The 21,685-nt window shown below is 39.9% G+C and overlaps 1 protein-coding gene across 2 annotated transcripts in view; it reads left to right on the top strand.

The window, feature by feature from the left end:
* The window catches only part of PHKA1 (phosphorylase kinase regulatory subunit alpha 1), a 397,078-nt gene that overhangs the window by 64,472 nt on the left and 310,921 nt on the right, over positions 1–21,685 (top strand). For both annotated transcript variants that reach the window (XM_053580169.1, XM_053580168.1), the window contains one exon: positions 369–515. In XM_053580169.1, the coding sequence (XP_053436144.1) occupies positions 369–515 (147 nt within the window). The remainder of the gene's footprint in view (positions 1–368; positions 516–21,685) is intronic.

Below are 21,685 nucleotides of genomic sequence, written 5' to 3'. Positions count from 1 at the left end.
AATGGGCACTGAGCCCATTGTGTCCTGTTGAATATAAAATTACCTTCTGGTTTTAATAACACAAAATTTTCCAGGGTGAAAAATATGTCAAAAATACAAGAGCTAAGCTCTCATTCTCAGAAGCTACATTTTCTGTTACTTTATTGATCCATGAGCAGCTGTTTAAGAATGGGAAAAGCACTTAGAACAGGATTAAGACAAAGGATGATTTATAGAAACAGCTAGTTTTCTAAGTACTCCCTATTAAATAATGTTTAGCTTTTCTTCCGAATGATCCTCTTCCATATAAATCTTTTGAAACCAAAGCTGTTAGTTTTACAATGCCGAATTATTTATTTTAATGCACCACCATTAACTTCCTTTCTTAGTCTATCCTTAATTCACTACTGCCCCGTGCTTCAACATCCAAAGAAGTTGATGCTAGTCTACTTTCAGTGGTTTCTTTCCCAGCCTTTGCAGTAGAGGATAGCCATTTGGTGGAGCTCACAAAACAGGAAATCATCACCAAGCTTCAGGTATGTCCCTGTCTGGCTTTTTCTTCATTAAGGCTATGATTTTAAGGGGAAATTAGAGCCTTTGAGGACTTTGAGTATGACCTGTGTCTGTAATTTCAAGAAACTTTTAATTTTTCCAAGTTTTCCTGTTAAAAGTAGTTTATTTTTTATTATTTCATGTTAATATGAAGGTAAAAATGATCAGGTTACATGTTTATGTTTGTTGGGTAAAGTGCAAGTTGTAGTTGAGCCCTTAACCCGGGGCTGTGCTGTATATACTTACATTGTACCCATTATGTAAGAACTTTCCAATCACCCTCTCTCCTCCCTCAACCCCCCACTTGAATTTAATTGTGTTTTTCACTCCTGTGGGTGTAAAGTTGTTTATCTCTATTGATCTCATATTGGTATTGAGTACATTGGATACTTGCTTTTCAATTCTTGTGATGCTTTACTAAGAAAAATATATTCCATCCTGGTTAATATAAAAGATGTAAAGCCTCCATCTTTTAATGGCTAAATAGTATTACATTGTATACATCTACCTCAGTTTATTAATCCATTCCTGAGTTGATGGGCACTTGGGTACACGTCTTGGTGATTGTGCATTGAGCTGTGATGAATGTTGTAGTGCACATGTCCTTGTGGTAAAATGATTTTTTTTTCTTTTATGTAGATACCTAGTAATGGGACTGTAGGATCAAATGAAAGGTTTATGTTTAGCCCTTTGAGGAATCTCCATAGGTCTTTCCATACAGGCCTTATTAATTTGCAATCTCACCCAGCAATGGAAAAGTGTTCTCATCTCTTCACATCTACACGGGCATCTGAAGCTTTGCCACATTGTGATGTGGGCCATTCACACTAAGGCTAGGTGATATCTCAGAGTGGTTTTGATTTGCTTTTCTTTGATGATTAGTGACAATGAGCATTTTTTCATCTGTTTATTGGCCATTCAACTATCTTCTTCAGAGAAGGTTCTGTTCATGTTTCTTGAATACTTATAAATGTTATTGTTTGCTCTTTTCTTGTTGATTAGTTTGAGTTCTCTGTAGATTCTAGTTATCAGCCCTTTGTCAGTTAAATAGCAAGTAAGTATCTTTTCCCATACTGAACGTTGTGTTAGTTTTAGTTATTATGTCTTTAGCTGTGCAGAAGCTTTGCAGCTTCATCATATCCCCTTTATTTATTTTTGGTATTGCTGCAATTGCCAAGGGGGTCTTCTTCATTGATCTTCTCCTAGGCCAATATCATCATGAATTCTTCACACTCTTTCTTCTAGAACTTTTATTGTTTTGTGGCAAAACTATGGTATTTATATATATACCATGGAATACTAGTCAGCTATTAAATAATGGAGACTTTAAATCTTTTATATTAACCTGGATAGAGTTGAAGAACATTCTTCTTAGTAAAGTATTACAAGTATGGAATAGCAAGTGTCCAATGTATGCAATACTAATATGAAACCAGTAAATAAACAACTTCACCCCATATGAGAGAAAAATACAATTAAATTCAACTGGGGCAAGAGGAGGTAAGATGGCTGACTGGAGCCAGCTTTCAACAGATGCTCCCATCTGGAGGGAGAGATAATGGTCTCAGTGAACTCACTAGAGCTGAAGGTTGGGAGCTGAGCTGAGAGAGATTGATAAGTGCACATCATCCCTGCTGAGGCAAGCTACCACACCAAGGAAGCAAATTTCAGGTACAAAACCCATCCCAAAGAGGACGAGAGTCCATGCCCTGCCCCAAGAGGGTGGCTTAATACGTGCTTTCTACAAGTTTCACCCCATGGGGGAGAGCTGCTGAAGGCCAGGACTCCTTCTCTACAAAGATCCCGCTCTGAGCCTGGGCATTCTCTTGCCTGGCATAAAAGTTGAACAGATATTTTCCTGCCAGTCTGAACTCCCAGTCTACCCTTACCCCCTCACCTGGTGGTCTGGAAGCCTACCCCCTGAAGAGCCTGGAGTGTCTGGTGGTTCCTTGCTAGGACTGGTCATTACATGAGCCATGGTGCAGCTGCACTAAAACTGGGACTCAAGTAGAAGTGGGGAGATGCAAGGGGAGAAGGACTAGCCCCGTTCCCTGAAAGTGTATAGCAGTGGCAGGACAGTGGCAGCAGTGTGGGTGGACGCATGATGGTAGCGGCAGCAGGAGTGCTGCACTCCCTCCAGGGTCAAATTTTGGAGAGCCATCTCCCCAATTCTGTGGACCACTGGAGAAAGCCAGACCTCACCTCGCAGGGGTGCCAGAGGAGGAGTGTGACTTGGGCAGAGGCATGGTCTCTGAGAGAGAGAAACACCCCCGGCTTGGAAGAGACTGAGGTGGAACACTCACCACTTTCCAATGAACACTGGAGGGAGTGAGGCTTGAGCTCCTTGTGCCTGCTGGTGGCAGAGTGCGGCAGCCCAGCCAAGGAGGCATTGACTCTAGACTCTAGGAGATGCAAATCCCGGTGCATTGGCTCATTGGAGAGAACTGGGCAACAGCTCTGAGGGATTACCAGTGACTAGGTGTGGCTCTGTTGTAAGGTGGGGAAGGAGGCACCAACCCCCCTGGACTAACTCTTTTGCTGGGCGGGCCTTCCTGACTCCTGAACAATAGAAGGAGTCCCACTTGAGCTGACAGTGGACCCCTACTCTCTGGTGGCTAGAGACATTTTCTTCTTTTTTTTTTTTTTTTTTACTGTTGGAGATTTCATTGAGGGTACAAAGAACCAGGTTACACTGATTGCATTTGTTAGGTAAAATCCTCTTATAATTGTATCCCACCCCCAAAAGGTATGTCACACGTGGAGACCCCACACCCCCCTCCCTCCTTCCCTCTCTCTGCTCTTCCGATCCCCAAACCGCCTCCCTCCTTTTTTCTCCCTCTTTTCCCCTTTCCCCACCCCTCACCATGTACTAGGTCATTAATTGTCCTCATATCAAAATTGAGTACATAGGATTCTTGCTTCTCCATTTTTGTGATGCTTTACTAAGAATAATGTGTTCCCCTTCCATCCAGGTTAATACAAAGGATGTAAAGTCTCCATCTTTTTTAATGGCTGAATAGTATTCTATAGTATACATATACCACAGCTTGTTAATCCATTCCTGGGTTGGTGGGCATTTAGGTTGTTTCCACATTTTGACAATTGTAAATTGAGCTGCAATAAACAGTCTAGTGCAAGTGTCCTTATGGTAAAAGGTTTTTTTTCTTCTGGGTAGATGCCCAGTAATGGGATTGCAGGATCAAATGAGAGGTCTAGCTTGAGTTCTTTAAGGGTTCTCCATACATCCTTCCAAAAGGGTTGTATACGTTTGCAGTCCCACCAGCAGTGTAAAAGTGTTCCTTTCTCTCCACATCGACACCAGCATATGCAGTTTTGAGATTTTGTGATGTGGGTCATTCTCCCTGGGGTTAGATGGTATCTCAGGAAGGTTTTAATTTGCATTTCTCTAATAATTAGGGATGATAAGCATTTTTTCATATGTTTGCTAGCCATTCATCTGTCTTCTTTAGGGAAGGTTCTATTCATCTCTCTTGCCTATTGATATATGGGATTGTTGGCTTTTTTATGTAGATTAATTTGAGTTCTTTATAGATCCTAGTTATCAAGCTTCTGTCTGATTCAAAATATGCAAATATCCTTTCCCATTCTGTAGGTGGTCTATTTGCTTTGGTTGTTGTCTCCTTAGCCATACAGAATCTTTGCAGTTTCAGTAAGTCCAATTTGTTTATTTTTGTTGTTGTTGCAATTGCCACAGAAGTCTTCTTCATAAAGCCTTTTTCTGTTGTGGTTTCTCTGTGGAAACTGTAGTTTCTCTGAGGAAGTGGACCACAGTACATGGATGATCAGTACAAGCTACAAGGAGAGAGGCTCGCTGTCCCTCTGCGGAGAGTGAGCACCCCAACTCACGCAGGGTTTTTATTAGAAAATATTACAAGGCTTTGTCAACAAGTAACAGTTCTCATAACAAGTAATAGTTCTCACGGCTCCCAGTTTCTTTCCTGAACAACTTTGTTGGTTTCTAATCTATACATAAACATTTCCTTGACTGCTTCCCAACCCTACCTGTGAGAACACAGAGCTGCTTTGTTGCATGCCACCAGGCTTCAGATGCTCCTGTGCTTGTATCAGGAACTCTCTGAACACTCTCATTTCCTCTAAGGTCAAAGTGAGGTCACGGACTGAAGAAAAGTCCATACACATTTCCCCAAGCTGATATCTTCAAGTGTTTTTCCTAGGCTTTCTTTGAGGATTTTTATCATTTCATGCCCTAAATTTAGGTCTTTTATTCATCTTGAATCAATTTTTTTGAGTGGAGAAAGGTGTGGGTCCAGTTTCAGTCTTTTACATGTGAATATCCAGTTCTCACAGAACCATTTATTGAATAGGGATTCTTTCCCCCAGTGTATGTTCTTGTTTGGTTTATCAAATATTAGGTGACTGTAAGATTTTAGTTTCATTTCCTGGTTTTCTTTTAGATTCCAAATGTCTATGTCTCTATTTTTGTGCCAATCCCATGCTGTTTTGACCAGCATGGCCTTATCAAACAGCCTAAAGTCTGGTAGGCTGATGCCCCTGGGTTTGCTTTTATTACTAAGAACTGCCTTAGTTATACAGGATTTTTTTCTAGTTTCATACAAAATGAAGAATTTTTTTCCAAGTCTTGAAAGTATGATATTGGTATTTTAATAGGGATGGCATTGAATTGGTAGATTGCTTTGGGAAGTAGAGACATTTTAACAATGTTGATTCTTCCCAGCCATGAGCCTGGTATATTCGTCCATTTGTTAATATCCTCTGCTATTTCTTTTTTTAGGGTTTCACAATTTTCTTTATAGAGGCCCTTCACCTCTTTCATTAGGTATATTCCTAGGTATTTCACTTTTTTGAAGCTATGGTAAAGTGAGCTGTGTCCTTAATTAGCCTCTCATTTTGACTGTTACTGGCGTATACAAAGGCTACTGACTTGTGGACATTGATTTTATATCCTGAGACATTACTGTAATTTTTGATGACTTCCAGGAGTCTTGATGTTGAGTCTTTGGGATTTTCTAAGTATAAGATCATATTGTCAGCAAAGAGGGATAGGTTGACCTCCTATGCTCTCATTTGGATGCCCTTTATTACCTTCTCTTGCCTAATTGTATTGGCTAGAACTTTCAGCACTATATTGAATAGTAGTGGTGATGGAGGACAAACTTGTCTGGTTCCAATTCTAAGAGGAAAGCTTTCAGTTTTACTCCATTCAGTAAAATGTGAACTGTGGGTTTGTCATTGATACCTTTGATCAGTTTAAGAAATGTGCCACCTATGTCTATACTCCTTAGTGTTCTAATTAGAAAAGGATGCTGGATTTCATCAAATTCTTTTTCTGCATCTATTGAGAGGATCATATGGTCTTTTTTTCCACTTCTGTTTATATGGTGGATAACATTTATGGACTTGTGTATGTTCAACCAGCCTTGCATACCTGGGATGAAACCTACTTAATCATGATGTATGAGTTTTTTGATTAGAAGGTGTAATCTGTTGGCTAGGATTTTATTGAGAATTTTTGCATCTATATTCATTAGTGAAATTGGTGTGAAGTTCTCCTTTTTATTTGAGTCTTTTCCTGATTTTGGTATCAGGGGGTTGTTTACTTCATAAAATGTGTTGGGAAAGATTTCTTCCTCCTCAATTTTTCGAAATAATTTCTGCACTGCGGGAATAAGCTATTCTCGGAAGGTTTGATAGAATTCTGCTGTGAAGCCATCTGGACCAGGGCATTTTTTTGTCAGGAGGTTTTTTGTTGTTTCTTTCATCTCAGTGCTTGAATTTGGTCTGTTCAGGAGATCCATTTCTTCCTGGCTAAGTCTAGGGAGAGGGTGTGATTCCAAATATTGATCCATCTCCTTCACATTGTCAAATATATGGGCTTAGAGTTTCTTGTGGTATTCAGAGATAATCTCTTGTATCTCTGTGGCATCTGTTGTTATTTATCCTTTATCATTTCTGATTGAAGTTACTAGAGATTTTACTTTTCTATTTCTAGTAAGTCTGGCCAAAGGTTTATCTACTTTATTTATTTTTTAAGAAAAACAACACCTTGTTTCATTAATTTTCTAAATGATTCATTGTTTTCAATTTCATTGATTTCTTATTTAATTTTGGATATTTCTTTTCTTCTGCTGGGTTTAGGCTTTGATTGTTCTTCTATTTCTAATTCCATAAGATGGCTTGTGTGTTTGTTGATGCACTCTCTTTGTGTTTTTTGGATGTAGGCATCTAAAGTGATAAATTTTCCTCCCGGGACTGTTTTTGCTATTTCCCACAGATTTTGGTAGCTTGTGTCTTCATTGTCGTTATGCACAAGGAACTTAATGATTTCCTTTTATTTCTTCCTGCACCCAAATGTCATTCACCATAAGGTTGTTTAATTTGCATGCCTTTGTGTAGAATTGAACATACTTGCTGGAGTTGAGTTCCACCTTTAATGCCTTGTGGTCTGAGAAGATACAAGGTAAAATTTCAATTCTTTTTAAATCAGCACTGGTAGCTCAATGGTTAGGGCTCTGGCCACATACACAGAGTCTGGCGGGTTCAAACACTGCCTTGGCCAGCTAAACAACAATGACAACTGCAACAAAAATGTAGCCAGGTGTTGTGGAAGGTTCCTATAGTCCTAGGTACTTGGGAGGCTGAGACTAGAGAATCACTTAAGCCCAAGAGTTTGAGGTTGCTGTGAGCTGTGATGCCATGGCACTCTATCTACGGTGACAGAGTGAGACTCTGCCCCCCCCCAAATTTTTTTTTTCAATTCTTTTGATACTGGTGAGGTTTTTGTTGTGTCATAGGATATGATCAATTTTGGAGAATGTTCCATGGGCTGATGAGAAGAATATATATTATTTAGCTTTGGGATAGAGTGTTCTATATGAATCTATCATACATAGTTATTGTAGCGTCTCATTTAATTCCCTTACATCTTTGTTTAATTTCTGTTTAGGGGATCTGTCTAGCTTTCTAAGAACAGTGTTAAAGTCTCCTGTTATTATGGTGTTATAGGATATCATATGGTTCAGACTAATTAAGGTCTGTTTCCAAAATCTGGGAGCATTCATGTTGGGTGCATAATTATTTAGAATTGAAATGTATTCTTGGTGTATTTTTCCCTTGACCAATATGAAGTGTCCATCTTTGTCTTTTTTGATTTCAGTTGCTTTAAATCCACTTGTATCTGAAAATATGATTACAACCCCTCTTTTCTTGTGCATTCCATTTGCCTGAATAATTGTCTTCCAACCCTTAACTCTGAGATTTTTTTATTAAATCATAACTATATACATTAAAGCATTTATGTGATACAATGTGCTGATTTTATATACAGTTTAGAATGCATACATCAAACTACTTATCATTGCCTTCACCTTACTTATTTGATTATTGTGTTAAGACATTTATACTCAGGGCAGCACCTGTGACTCAAGGAGTAGGGTGCTGGCCCCATAAACCAGGGTTGGTGGGTTCAAGCCCGATCCTGGCCAAAACCTGCAAAAAAAAAAAAAAACAAGGCATTTATACTCTACTTTAAATACATTTGTCATGCATCCTTGCAATATACACCATAGATAAGGTCCAACCAATTACCCTCCCTCCACCTGGCCTCCCCACTCCTCTCCATCACTCTCCTCTTCCCTCCATCATTCTGGGCTATAGTTGTGTTTTATCATTCATATGAAAGTGTGGGTGATTACATATTGGTTTCATAATAGTACTCAGTACATGGATACATTTTTTTCCATTCTTGAGATGCTTTACTAAGAAGAATATGTTCCAGTTCCATCCATGTAAACATAGAAGAGGTAAAGTCTCCACCATTTTTTGAGGCTGCATAATATACCATGATATAAATATACCACAATTTGTTAATCCATTCAGGGTTGATAGGCAAATGAGCTATTTCCATGTGTCAGCAATTATGAATTGGGCTGAAATAAACATTCTGGTACAAATGTCTTGGTTGTAAAATAATTTTTTATTATCTGGGTATATACCTAGTAGAGGAATTGCAGGATCAAATGGTAGTTCTACTTTTAGTTCCTTGAGTATTATCTAAACTTCTTTCCAAAAAGGTCATATTAACTTACATTCCCACTAGCAGTGTAGAAGTGTTCCCTTCTTTCAGCATCCACACCAACATCTGTAGTTTTTGTATTTTGTGATGTGGGCTAATCTTACTGAAGTTAGATGATATCTCAACGTGGTTTTTATTTGCATTTCTTTCATGATTAATGATAATGAGCATATTTTCATGTGTCTGTAGGCCATGTACCTGTCCTCTTCAGAGAAGCTTCTGTTCAAGACCCTTGCCCACAATGAAATGGGATTACTTGTTATTTTCTTATTAATAAGATTGAGTTCTCTGTGGATTCTGGTTATCAAACCTTTATCAGAAAAATAATCTACAAATGTATTTTCCAATTCTGAAAGCAATCTCCTTGCTTTATTTACTGTGTTCTTGGCTGTGCAGATGCTTTTTTAGTTTGATCATATCATATCCCAGTAATATATTTTTGGCGTTGCTTCAATTTTCTGGGGGGTCCTCCTCATAAAATATTCTCTCAGGCCAGTTACTTCTAGAGTTTCCCCTGCACTCTCTCCAAGTATGCTTATAGTTTCATGTCTTTTTTTTTTTTGGCCGGGGCTGGGTTTGAACCTGCCACCTCCGGCATATGGGACTGGCACCCTACTCCTTGAGCCACAGGCACTGCCCATAGTTTCACGTCTTAAGTTTAAATCTTTTATCTAGTGAGAATCAATATTTGTTAATGGTGAAAGGTGTGGGTCCAGTTTCAGTCTTCTACGGTTTGGCAGCTGGTTCATCCAGCACCATCTGTTAAATAGGGAGTCTTTCCCCCACTGGAAGTTTTTGATAGCCTTATCAAAGATCAAATGATGATAAGTAGCTGTGTTCATCACTTTGTTTTCTATTCTGTTCCATATAACTACCTCCCTGTTTTTTTGTCAGTACCACGCTGTTTGGATCACTATAATTTATAGTATAGCATGAAGTCTGGTACTGTGATTCCTCCTGATTTGTTTTTGTTTCTGAGTAATGTCTTCACTATTTGAGTTTTTTCTGATTCCATATAAAATGAAGTACTATTTTTCCAGATCTTTAATGTATGACAGTGGTGCTTTAATAAGGATTGCATTAAATTTGTATATTGCTTTGGGTAGTATGGACATTTTAACAATGTTGATTCTTCCAACAATGGTATGTTTTGCCATTTGTTAACATCTTCAGCAATTTCTTTTCTCAGAGTTTTATAGTTCTCCACATAGAGATCTTTTACATCCTTTGTTAGCTAAATTCCCAAATATTTCACTTTCTTTGGCACAAAAGAAATGGAAACCTTGACTCTTTTTTCAGCTGCATTATTTTTGGTATATATATAAAAGCAACTTATTTATGAGTATTGATTTTGTATCCTGAGATGCTGCTATATTCCTTGATCAATTCTGAGAGTTTTGTAGTTGAATCCCTGGTGTTTTTCAGGTATAAAATCATATCATCTGCAAAGACTGAGAGTTTCATCTCCTCTGACCCTATTTGGACTCTCTTGATCACCTTCTTTTACCTGATTGCAATGGCTAAGACTTCCATTACTATGTTGAAAAGCAGTATAAACAATAGGCATCCTTTCCTAGTTCCATATCTGATTAGAAATGTTTTGAGATTTTCTCCATTGAATATATTGGCTGTGGGTTTGCTGTAGATGGCCTCTATCAGCTTAAGAAATCTCCCTTCTATACCTATTTTCTTAAGTGTTCTGATCATGAAAGGATGCTGGATACTATTAAAAGCTTTTTCTACATCAATTGAGAGAATCATTTGGTCTTTGTTTTTGAGTTTGTTTATATGATTTATTATAGATTTACATATGTTGAACCAACCTTGAGACCCTGGGATATAACCAACTTGGTCATGATGTATAATTTGTTTGATGTGTTGGTGGATTCTGTTTTCTAAGATTTTTTGAATATTCTTGCATCTATATTCATTGGAGATATTGGTCTATAATTTTCTTTTCTTGTGTCTTTTCCTGGTTTTGGGATCAGGATGATATTTGCTTTGTAGAATGTCTAGAGAAGTATTCCTTCATTTTCTATGTTTTTGAAAAAGGTTATGTAATATAGGTACGAGTTCCTCCTTAAAGGTTTGGTAGAATTCTGATGTGAAGCCATCTGGTCCTGGACTTTTCTTTTTTGGGAGATTTCAGGTAGTTGATTCTTTTTCCATAAATGATATAAGTCTATTCAACATTTCCAATTCTTTTTGGCTGAGTCTAGAAAGGTCGCCTGCTTCCAGATATTGGTCTTTTTCCTCCAGATTTTCATACTTCAGATAATACATTTTTTTATAGTATTCTTTAAGGAATTTTGGAATTTCTGTGGTGTCTCTTGGTATTTCCCCTTTATCATTTCTGATTGATGATATTAAGGATTTTATTTTTCTGTTTATGGTTAGGATAGCCAAAAGTTTATTAGTTTTATTAATCTTTTCATAAAACCAACTTTTGATTCATTGATCTTTTGAATGATTCTTTTGTTTTCAATTTCATTTAATTCTGCTCTAATTTTGGTTATTTGTTTTCTTCTGCAGTGTCTGGGGTTGGAATGTTCTTCTTTTCCAGTTGCTTGAGATGTCCCATTAAGTTGTTGACTTCCTCTCTGTTCTCTTGAGGAAGCCTTGCAAAGGTATAAATTTCCATCTTAGGACTGCCTTTGCAGTATCCAACAGATTCTGATAATTGGTGTCTTCATTCTTTTTTCCCCAAAATTTGGAATTTCCTTCTTAATCTTGTCTATGACCCAACTATCATTCAGCATAAGATTTAATTTTCTTTTCTTTGTATGAGCATGAAAATTTCTATTGTCATTGAGTTCAAATTTTATTTCATGATGTTCCAGGAGAATACAAGGAATAATTTTCATTCTTTTCAATTTGCTGAGGTTAGACTTGTGACCTAAGATGTGATCAACTTTGGAGGATGTTTCATGGGATGATGAGAAGAATGTGCATTCAGTTTTATTAAGATGAAATGTTCTGTAGATGTCTGTTAAGTCCATCTTGGGGAGGAGGGAAGGGGAAATATGGCCAACTGGAGCCAGCCTTCTACAGAAGCTCCCATCCAGAGGGAAGTATAATATCCAGAAAGTACCCAATTAAGCTGAAGACTGGGAGCCGAGCTGTGAGAGAAGTGATAACTGCAGGTCACCCCTGCTAAGGCAAGCTGCAACTCCATGAAAGCAAACCTCAAATACAAAATTCATCCCAAAGGAAAAGTCCATCCCCTCCTCCAGGAAAGTTGTGTTGTTCTTTTTTTTTTCTCTTTGTTTGCTCCTGTAGGTTTTCTACAGGTGAGCGGTGAACTGAGGACCTCTTGTCTCACTCCATGGGAGAGAGCTGTAGGAAATGGGGACTACTTCCCCAGAGAGACCAAGTTGTGACCCTGAGAACACTCTTGCCAGGCAGGAAAAGCAAACTAACGTTTTCCCTGCCATTCTGAACTTCCAGTCCACCCTTCCCCCCTTGCCTGATGGTCCAGAAGCCTAATCCCTACAGAGACTGCACGAGGAGGCATCTCAGCAGTGCACCCCAGCCCTATGGACCAAGTACCTGTTACCCACACTGCCAGAGCTGCATGCCTCGCCCTGCCAGAGCCACGCACCCCACACTCTGCCCAACCAGAGCCACATTCTGCACACCCTACCCTGCTGGAGACACTTTGCATCAAGTGCTCTGCGTGGCCAGAGGCCGTGCTCTGCCCTGCCAGAGCTGCACACCCAACCATGCCAGAACCTCTGCTCCTGAACCGCCCAGGCAGAGCCATGGACAAAGTGTCTACCCTGCTAAAGTAACCAGGCATCCTGCACTACCAGAACCACGTGCAACGTGCCCTGTCCTGCTGCTGGATCCGTGTGCCCTGAACTCCCGGAGCTACTCTTACCTGAGTTTTTGTATCCTGTCAGTCAACCTGTGCCTCTCTAGGGGGCAATTTAAGCAATTCACATTGAGACTATTGATAAGCCTGGAAGTATTTTGGGTATTGAGTTTTTCGAAAATCTAGTGGACATTTTTAATCCTTTTGCCACTGTGGAAGTTAGAATTTGATCAAAAAGTTTCTGAGTGAGTTTAGTTTTATTGTGCAGGACTGTGCTGTTCAATATGGAGGATAGGTCTGAGAATATCCTGGATAGCTGGTTTAGTTATGGCAAATTTATTCAAAATGTGAATGTCAAAGTATTTCATTTCTCTATCAAAAATGAAACTCAGTTTAGCTGGATACAGGATCCTGGGATGAAAGTGATTTTGTTTAAGGAGATTAAAGGTCAATAACCATTCTCTTCTAGCTTGAAAGGTTTCATCAGAGAGATTTCCAGTCATTCTAATGTTCTTCCCCTTGTAGGTTATGGTTTTCTTACATCTGGCTGCTTGCAGAATTTTCTCCTTCACATTAACTTTGGTGAAGCTAGTTATAATGTGTCTCGGAGATGTTTTGTTTGGGTAGAGTCGTGCTGGGGTTCTGAAACTGTCTGCTATCTGGATTTCAGAATCTCTTGGCATGTCTGGGAAGTTCTTCTTGATTATTTCGTGAAGTAGAACATCTGTATCCTTTGAAGTAACCTCATCACCTTCAGGAATTCCTATAAGGTGAATATTAGATCTCTTCAAATTATCCCAAATATTTCTGAGAGAATGATCCGTTTTTGTTCTCCACTTGTCTACCTCTTTGAGCATTTGAGAGTGTTCAAAAGCTTTGTATTCAATCTCAGAGATCCTTTCTTCTGCCTGCTCCATTCTGTTACTGAAGGATTCTACCGTATTTCTCAGATCTTTGACGGTGGCAAGTTCTTGCCTCAATGTGTCAAAATCTTTGGTGATTTTGTCTTTGAATTCGTTGAATTATTGAGACATCTTTTGAATTACTCCTTGAAATTCCAATTCCATCTTTACCTCCATTCTGTTGATCTTATTTGCTATCTAAATTATAAACTCGATTTCTGACATCTCAGCCATTTGTTTATGAATGGGATCTTGTGGTGCGTCTGCCCTTTCATTCCTTGGGGGAGTAGATATACCATGATTATTCACATTGCCAGAGTTTTCCTGCTGATTCCGCATCACGATTGCTTTTTTTCCAGTTGACCAGATGGGCAGGTAAGGCAAAATTGAATTGGGAGCTCCTGGAATTGTGGTTAACCATCCCTTTGTCAAGGATCTGGGACTGGTGACTGCAGTTTTTTCCCGTACAGCTTTGCAAAGGACCTGTACAATATTACAGTCTGAGGCTGAGGAGACCTACTTAGTGTGGTGGGGTTAGATGGCTCTGTCTGGTATTCAGCTTGTCCTTGTCCGACCCTAGTGGATCAGTGACTCTAGTTTGAAGTCTCATCTGTAAAGAAATACAAGCAACTGAGATACCCCACCCACCATGGAAAACTTCTGGAAGAGGAAAATCAACCCTTCCCATTGCCACAGAACCAGGGTACCACCTGAGAGGGTCCTTGGGCTATTGGCCCAGGTTAGGAGTTCCAAACCAATTGACGCAGTCATTACAAACTCTCAGATGGGAGAATTTGAAACGTCTCCAGCAACCAGATGGCAGAAGTCTACTGCCTGCTCAAATTTGGTTCACTCCAATGCTCTGTGGAGTCATAAAGGCCTACCCAGTAGCAGAGTTGGACCAGGGGACTATGTCTCTTTCTCCACTTTGCTCCTCTTTCATGCCCAGGCACTGGTGACCCCACAGGGTTGAGGTCCTGTTCCCTCCGAAAAGCAGATGTGCCAAGGTGTTGTACCTGTCAGAGTCAAAGGAAGGTCAGTGCCCCCTCAGCCCTGCCACTACCCTCTGCCAGCAGCCTTCTGGGGGAGTTGATCTGCCTTCCTCGGGTACTCAATAACCACTGGGGAGTGTTCCACCTGAACTCAGTCTAAACCTGAGGATAACAAGTCAGAAAATGCTTTTGTCCCTCAGCCAACATACCTTTGCCCCAGCCGCTCTGCGGCACCAGTATCCCTATAGAGTAATGTCTGCTTTCCTCTGTCTATTATCAGAGTTGGGGAGGTGTCTCTCCAAGGTTCAACCCCAGTGGGATCGCTCTATTGTTGCTGAATCTTTGTGGAAAGTGTCCCTGCGCAGCTCCCAGGCAAGTGCCATGACCATGGAGTCTCCTGTAAGAGCAGCTCTGGGAGCGCTGCACACGTGGATCCAGCATCAGGGTAGGGCACTGTGCACATGTTTCTGGCAGTGCAGGGCACCCAGTGACTTTGGCAAGGCTAGTGTTTGGCTCACAGCTCTGTGAGGGTGGATCATTGGGCAGAGGCTCCTGCAGGGTGAGGCACAGTATGCAGCTCTTGCAGGGCACTATCTGGCCATTTAAGAAAAAGTTTGCCAACCTCTGTTCTACTTGGTACATTTGTTTCTCAAAGGGATATCAGTTATTAATTTTGAAACTGCTCAGAGGGTTGAACTAATAAGTAAATATAAGACAGACATAATAGATAACATGTTTTCTCACTAATGATGAAAGAAGTTACAAATAGAAAATTACATGAACATTGTGATGCTGAATTGGAGTAGGTATCAGTATGAACATGTGTGTTTAATATAGGGATATATGTCTATTTACATGTGTGTTCTAGCCTTGTCTACTGAAAGTTCCTGAACAATGAGAACACCTAGTGTCCAGATTTTGGTGTTTAAACCACATTGTCAATAAAATTAGGCTTCTTGGATAAGTGGTTGACTTGGGACTGGGGCACGGAAGACACAAAAGGAGCCTGGAGTCTCTCAGCATCTAAGAAAGTAAAGAGGTGCTCAGAAAAAGAGGAGACATGTCAAAGGGACATAAGAATGAACTGCAGGGGGAGGGGAAATATGGCTGACTGGAGCCAGCTTTTAACAGAAGGTCCCGTCCAGAGGGAAGGATAATGACCAGAAAGTACTCAATTAAGCCCAAGACTGGGACCCGAGCCAAGAGAGAAGAGTGATAACTCCAGGTCACCTCTGCTGAGGCAAGCTGCGACTCCAAGAAAGCAAACCTCAGGTTTTCTACAGGTGAATGGTGAACTGAGGACCTCTTGTCTCACCCCACGGAGAGAGCTCTAGGAAATAGGGACTACTTCCCCAGAGGGACCCTGAGCACTTTCTTGCCAGGGAAGAAAATTGAACTAACATTTTCCCTGCCATTCTGAACTCGCAGTCCACGCTTCCCCCCTTGTCTGACAGTCCAGAAGCTTAATCCCTGCAGAGACTATGGGAGGAGGCTCATAAGCAGCGCACCACTCTGCCAGACCAAGCATGCCAGACCCCACCCTGCTAGCGTCCTGCACCCCACCCTATCAGAGCTGGACATCCTATGACCTGCCGGGCCAGAGCCATGTGCCCTGCCCTACCAGAGACATGTGCTCTGCAGTCCACACAACCAGAGCCGCTCTCTGTATACCCTACCTTGCTAGAGATACTGCACACCATATACTCCTCCCTGCCAGTACTATGAGCCCTGTGCTCTGACCTGCCAGAGCCTCACGCCCCACATTCCACCTTACTGGAGTCTCCATGCCATGCCCTGTGCAACCAGAGCTGCTCACCAAGCACTCTGCCCTATGAGAGCTGCATACTGTGCCTTGCCTTGCTGGAGCCTCTGCCCAATGATCCACCCTCACAGAGCCGTGAGATAAATGCCAGCCTTGCCAAAGTCACTGGGTGCCCTGCACTGCCAGAAACATGTGCACTGTGCCCCGCCCTGCTGCTGGATCCATGTGTGCAGTGCTCCTGGAGCTGCTCTTACAGGAGACTCCCTGGTCATGGCAGTTGCCTGGGGGCTGCGCAGGGACACTTTCCACAAAGATTCAGCAATAATAGAGTGATCCCAGTTGGGTTGAACCTTGGAGAGACACCTCCCCACCTCTGAGGATAGACAGAGGAAACCAGACCTTGCTCTATAAGGATATTCGTGCTGCAGAGCGGCTGGGGCAAAGGTATGTTGGCTGAGGGACAATAGCATTTTCTGACTTGTTATCCTCAGGTTTAGACTGAGTTCAGGTGAAACACTCCCCAGTGGTTATTGAGTACTTGAGGAAGGCAGGCCTCAGCTCCCCCAACTGGCTGTTGGCAGAGGGTAGTGGCAGGGCTGAGGGGGCACTAACCTTCCTTTGACTCTGACAGGTGTAACGCTCCAGCATATCTGCTTTTTGGAGGAAACAGGACCTCAGCCCTGTGGGGTCACCAGTGCCTGGGCATGAAAGAGGAGCAAAGTGGAGAAAGAGACATAGTCCCCCGGTCCAACTCTGCTACTGGGTGGGCCTTTATGACTCCACAGAGCACTGGAGTGAACCAAATTTGAGCAGCCAGTAGACTTCTGCCGTCTGGTTGCTGGAGACGTTTCAAATTCTCCCATCTGAGAGTTTGTACTGACTGCGTCAATTGGTTTGGAACTCCTAACCTGGGCCAATAGCCCAAGGACCCTCTCAGGTGGTACCCTGGTTCTGTGGCAATGGGAAAGGTTGATTTTCCTCTTCCAGAAGTTTTCCATGGTGGGTGGGGTATCTCAGTTGCTTGTATTTTTTTTTATTTTTTTTAAACACTTTGTTCTTTATTCCCCTAGCCTTGAGCTTTCCTAGGGATGACAACTGCATTATTGTGGGTATTTAAATCATTCATTCACATATTTGTTTTAAATAAGAATTTCCTGTACTCATGGTCTTTATACATGCAGAAAGTCTCTACTCCTGTGGTTACCTTCTCTTCTGCTAAGAATTTTTTTTTTTTAGTTTTTTTTTTTTTTATTAAATCATAGCTGTGGAAGTTGCTTGTATTTCTTTACAGATGATACTTCAAACTAGAGTCACTGATCCACTAGGATCGGACAAGAACAAGCTGAATACCAGACAGAGCCATCTAACCCCACCACACTAAGTAGGTCTCCTCAGCCTCAGACTGTAATACTGTACAGGTCCTTTGCAAAGCTGTATGGGAAAAAACTGCAGTCACCAGTCCCAGATCCTTGACAAAGGGATGGTTAACCACAATTCCGGGAGCTCCCAATCCAATTTTGCCTTACCTGCCCATCTGGCCAACTGGAAAAAAGCAATCGTGATGTAGAATCAGCAGAAAAACTCTGGCAACGTGAATAATCATGGTATATCTACTCCCCCAAGGAATGAAAGGGCAGACGCACCACAAGATCCCATTCATAAACAAATGGCTGAGATGTCAGAAATCGAGTTCATAATTTAGATAGCAAATAAGATCAACAGAATGGAGGTAAAGATGGAATTAGAATTTCAAGGAGTAATTCAAAAGATGTCTCAATAATTCAACGAATTCAAAGACAAAATCACCAAAGATTTTGACACATTGAGGCAAGAACTTGCCACCGTCAAAGATCTGAGAAATACGGTAGAATCCTTCAGTAACAGAATGGAGCAGGCAGAAGAAAGGATCTCTGAGATTGAATACAAAGCTTTTGAACACTCTCAAATGCTCAAAGAGGAAGATAAGTGGAGAACAAAAACGGATCATTCTCTCAGAAATATTTGGGATAATTTGAAGAGATCTAATATTCACCTTATAGGAATTCCTGAAGGTGACGAGGTTACTTCAAAGGATACAGATGTTCTACTTCACGAAATAATCAAGAAGAACTTCCCAGACATGCCAAGAGATTCTGAAATCCAGATAGCAGACAGTTTCAGAACCCCAGCACAACTCAACCCAAACAAAACATCTCCGAGACACATTATAACTAGCTTCACCAAAGTTAATATGAAGGAGAAAATTCTGCAAGCAGCCAGATGTAAGAAAACCATAACTTACAAGGGGAAGAACATTAGAATGACTGGAAATCTCTCTGATGAAACCTTTCAAGCTAGAAGAGAATGGTTATTGACCTTTAATCTCCTTAAACAAAATCACTTTCATCCCAGGATCCTGTATCCAGCTAAACTGAGTTTCATTTTGATGGAGAAATGAAATACTTTAATGACATTCACATTTTGAATAAATTTGCCATAACCAAACCAGCTATCCAGGATATTCTCAGACCTGTTCTCCATATTGAACAACACAGTCCTGCACAATAAAACTAAACTCACTCAGAAACTTTCGATCAAATTCTAACTTCCACAGTGGCAAAAGGATTAAAAATGTTCACTAGACATTCGATAAACTCAATACCCAAAATACTACCAGGCTTATCAATACTCTCAATTAATGTGAATTGCATAAATTGCCCTCTATTGAGGCACTTCTTGGCTGATTTGATACAAAAACTCAGGCCATATATCTGCTTCATACAAGAATCTCATCTTACCTTAAAAGATAAACATAGACTCAGGGTGAAAGGATGGTCAACTATAATTCAGGTAATTGGAAATAAGAAAAAAAGCAGGTGTTCCAATCATATTGTCAGATACAATAAGCTTTAAACTGACAAAAGTAAGAAAAGATAAGGATGGTAACTTCATATTTGTTAAGGGCGACACTCAACATGATGAGATTGTAATTATTAACATTTATGTACCCAACCAGAATGCGCCTCAGTATACAAAAGAGACTAACAGACAGGAGCAATGTGATTTCTTCCAGCGCCATAACAGTTGGAGATTTTAATACCCCTTTGGAAGTGTTGGTTAGATCTCCCAATAATAAGCTAAGCAAAGAAATTTCAGACTTAAATGTAAACATTCAATAATTGCATTGAACACATCTACAGAATATTTCATCCTAACAAAAGTGAATACACATTCTTCTCATCAGCCCATGGATCATCCTTCAAAATTGACCACATCTTAAGTCATAAGACTAACTTCAGCAAATTTAAAAGAATAGAAATCATTCCCTGTGTTTTCTCGGACCATCATGGAATAAAAGTTGAACTCAGTAACAACAGGAATCTGCATACTCATAGAAAAATATAGAAACTAAGTTCATGCTGAATGATAGCTGGGTCATAGAAGGAGAAAATTACCAAATTATTGGAACAAAATGAGAAGACATGAATTACCAGAACATCTGGGACACCTCAAAGGCAGTCCTCAGAGGGAAATGTATAGTGTTGAAAGCCTTCCTCAACAGAAAGGAAAGAGAGAAAGTCAACAACTTAATGGGACATCTCAAACAACTGGATAGGGAAGAACATTCCAACCCTAAACCCAGCAGAAGAAAAGAAAGAACTAAAATCAGTGTAGAAATAAATGAAATTGAAAAGAAAAGAATCTACAACAAAATAATCAATCAAAAAGTTGGTTTTTTTGAAAGGTCAATAAAATAGATAATTTTTTGGCTAACCTAACCAGAAGCAGAAGAGTAAAATCACTAATTTCATCAATCAGAAATGATAAAGGCCAAATAACAACAGACTCCTCAGAAATTCAACAAATCCTTAATGAATCTTACATAAAACTCTATTCTCATAATTATGAATATCTGAAGGAAACAGACCAATACGTAGAAACATGCCACCATCTTAGACTTAGCCAGAAAGAAGTGAAAATGTTGAACAAACCTATAACAAGTTCTGAAATATCATCAACCATAAGAAATCTCAAAAACAAAAGCCTGGGTCTAGGTGGCTTCACATCAGAATTTAATAGACCTTTAAAGCAGAACGAGTACATATATTACTTAGCCTTTTCCCAAACATAGAAAAAGAAGGAATACTTCCCAACATTCTATGAAGCAAATGTCACTCTGATTCCCAAACCAGGAAAATAGACAAGAAAAGAAAATTATAGACCAATAACACTAATGAACATTGATGTAAAAATATTCAATAAGATCGTAACAAACACAATCCAACAACACATCAAACAAATTATACATTACGACCAGGTGGGTTTCATCTTTAGGTCCCAAGAAGGTTCAATGTACATAAATCTATAAATATAATACATCACATAAACAAATTAAAAAACAAAGACCATATGATTCTCTGAATTGATGCAGAAAAAGCTTTTGATAATATCCATCATCCTTTATTGATTAGAATGCTTAGGGGGATTGGTGGGATACACCTGCGGTGCATCTTACAAGGGTAAATGTGAAACTTAGTAGATGTGGAATGTAGATGTCTTGGCACAATAACTGGGAGTATGATAGGAAGGCTGTGTTGACCAGTGTGATGAAAATGTGTCAAACGGTATGTGAAGCTAGTGTATGATGCCCCATGATCATATCAATGTACACAGCTATGATTTAATAAAAAATAAAAATAAAACTGAAAATTGCCCATTGACCCATGAATGGATCAATAAATTGTGGTATATATACACTATGGAATATTATACAGCCTTAAAGAAAGATGGAGACTTTACCTCTTTCATGTTTACATGGATGGAGCTGGAAAATATTCTTCTTAGCAAAGTATCTCAAGAATGGAAGAAAAAGTATCCAATGTACTCAGCCCTACTATGAAATTAATGTATAGCTTTCATATGAAAGCTATAACCCAATTATAGCCCAAGAATATGGGGAAAGAGGAAAGGGAGGGGAGGGGTGGCGAAGGATGGGTGGAGGGAGGGTAATTGGCGGGACCACACCTAAGGTGCATCATACAAGGGTACATATGAAACTTACTAAATGTAGAATACAAATGTCTTAACACAATAACCAAGAAAATGCATGAAGGTATGTTAACCAGTTTGATGAAAATATTTCAAATTGTATATAAAACCACATTGTACCTCATGACTGCATTAATGTACACAGCTATGATTTAATAAAAAAAAAAAAACCTGAAAAAAAAGAATACTTAAGAAAATGGGTATAGAAGGAAAATTTCTTAAACTGATAGAGGCCATCTACAGCAAACCCACAGCCAACATCATATTGAATGAAGTAAAATTGAAATCATTTCCACTCAGTTCAAGAACCATGCCAGGATGCCCATTGTCTCCACTGCTTTTTACCACTGTAACGGAAGTCTTAGCCATCACAATCAGGCAAGAGAAGGCAATCAAGGGGATCAAAATAGGACCAGAGGAGATCAAACTGTTATTTACTCTTTACAGATGATATGATTGTATATCTGGAAACCCCAGGGATTCAACTACAAAACTCCTAGAAGTGATCAAGGAATACAGGAATGTCTCAGGATACAAAATTAACACTCAAAAGTTTATAGCCTTTATATATGCCAGCAATAG

This window comes from Nycticebus coucang, chromosome X, assembly GCF_027406575.1.
Source record: "Nycticebus coucang isolate mNycCou1 chromosome X, mNycCou1.pri, whole genome shotgun sequence".
Taxonomy (NCBI): domain Eukaryota; kingdom Metazoa; phylum Chordata; class Mammalia; order Primates; family Lorisidae; genus Nycticebus; species Nycticebus coucang.
Note: the sequence above shows the minus strand (reverse complement) of the source record. Positions and strands in the feature narration are given on the sequence as shown.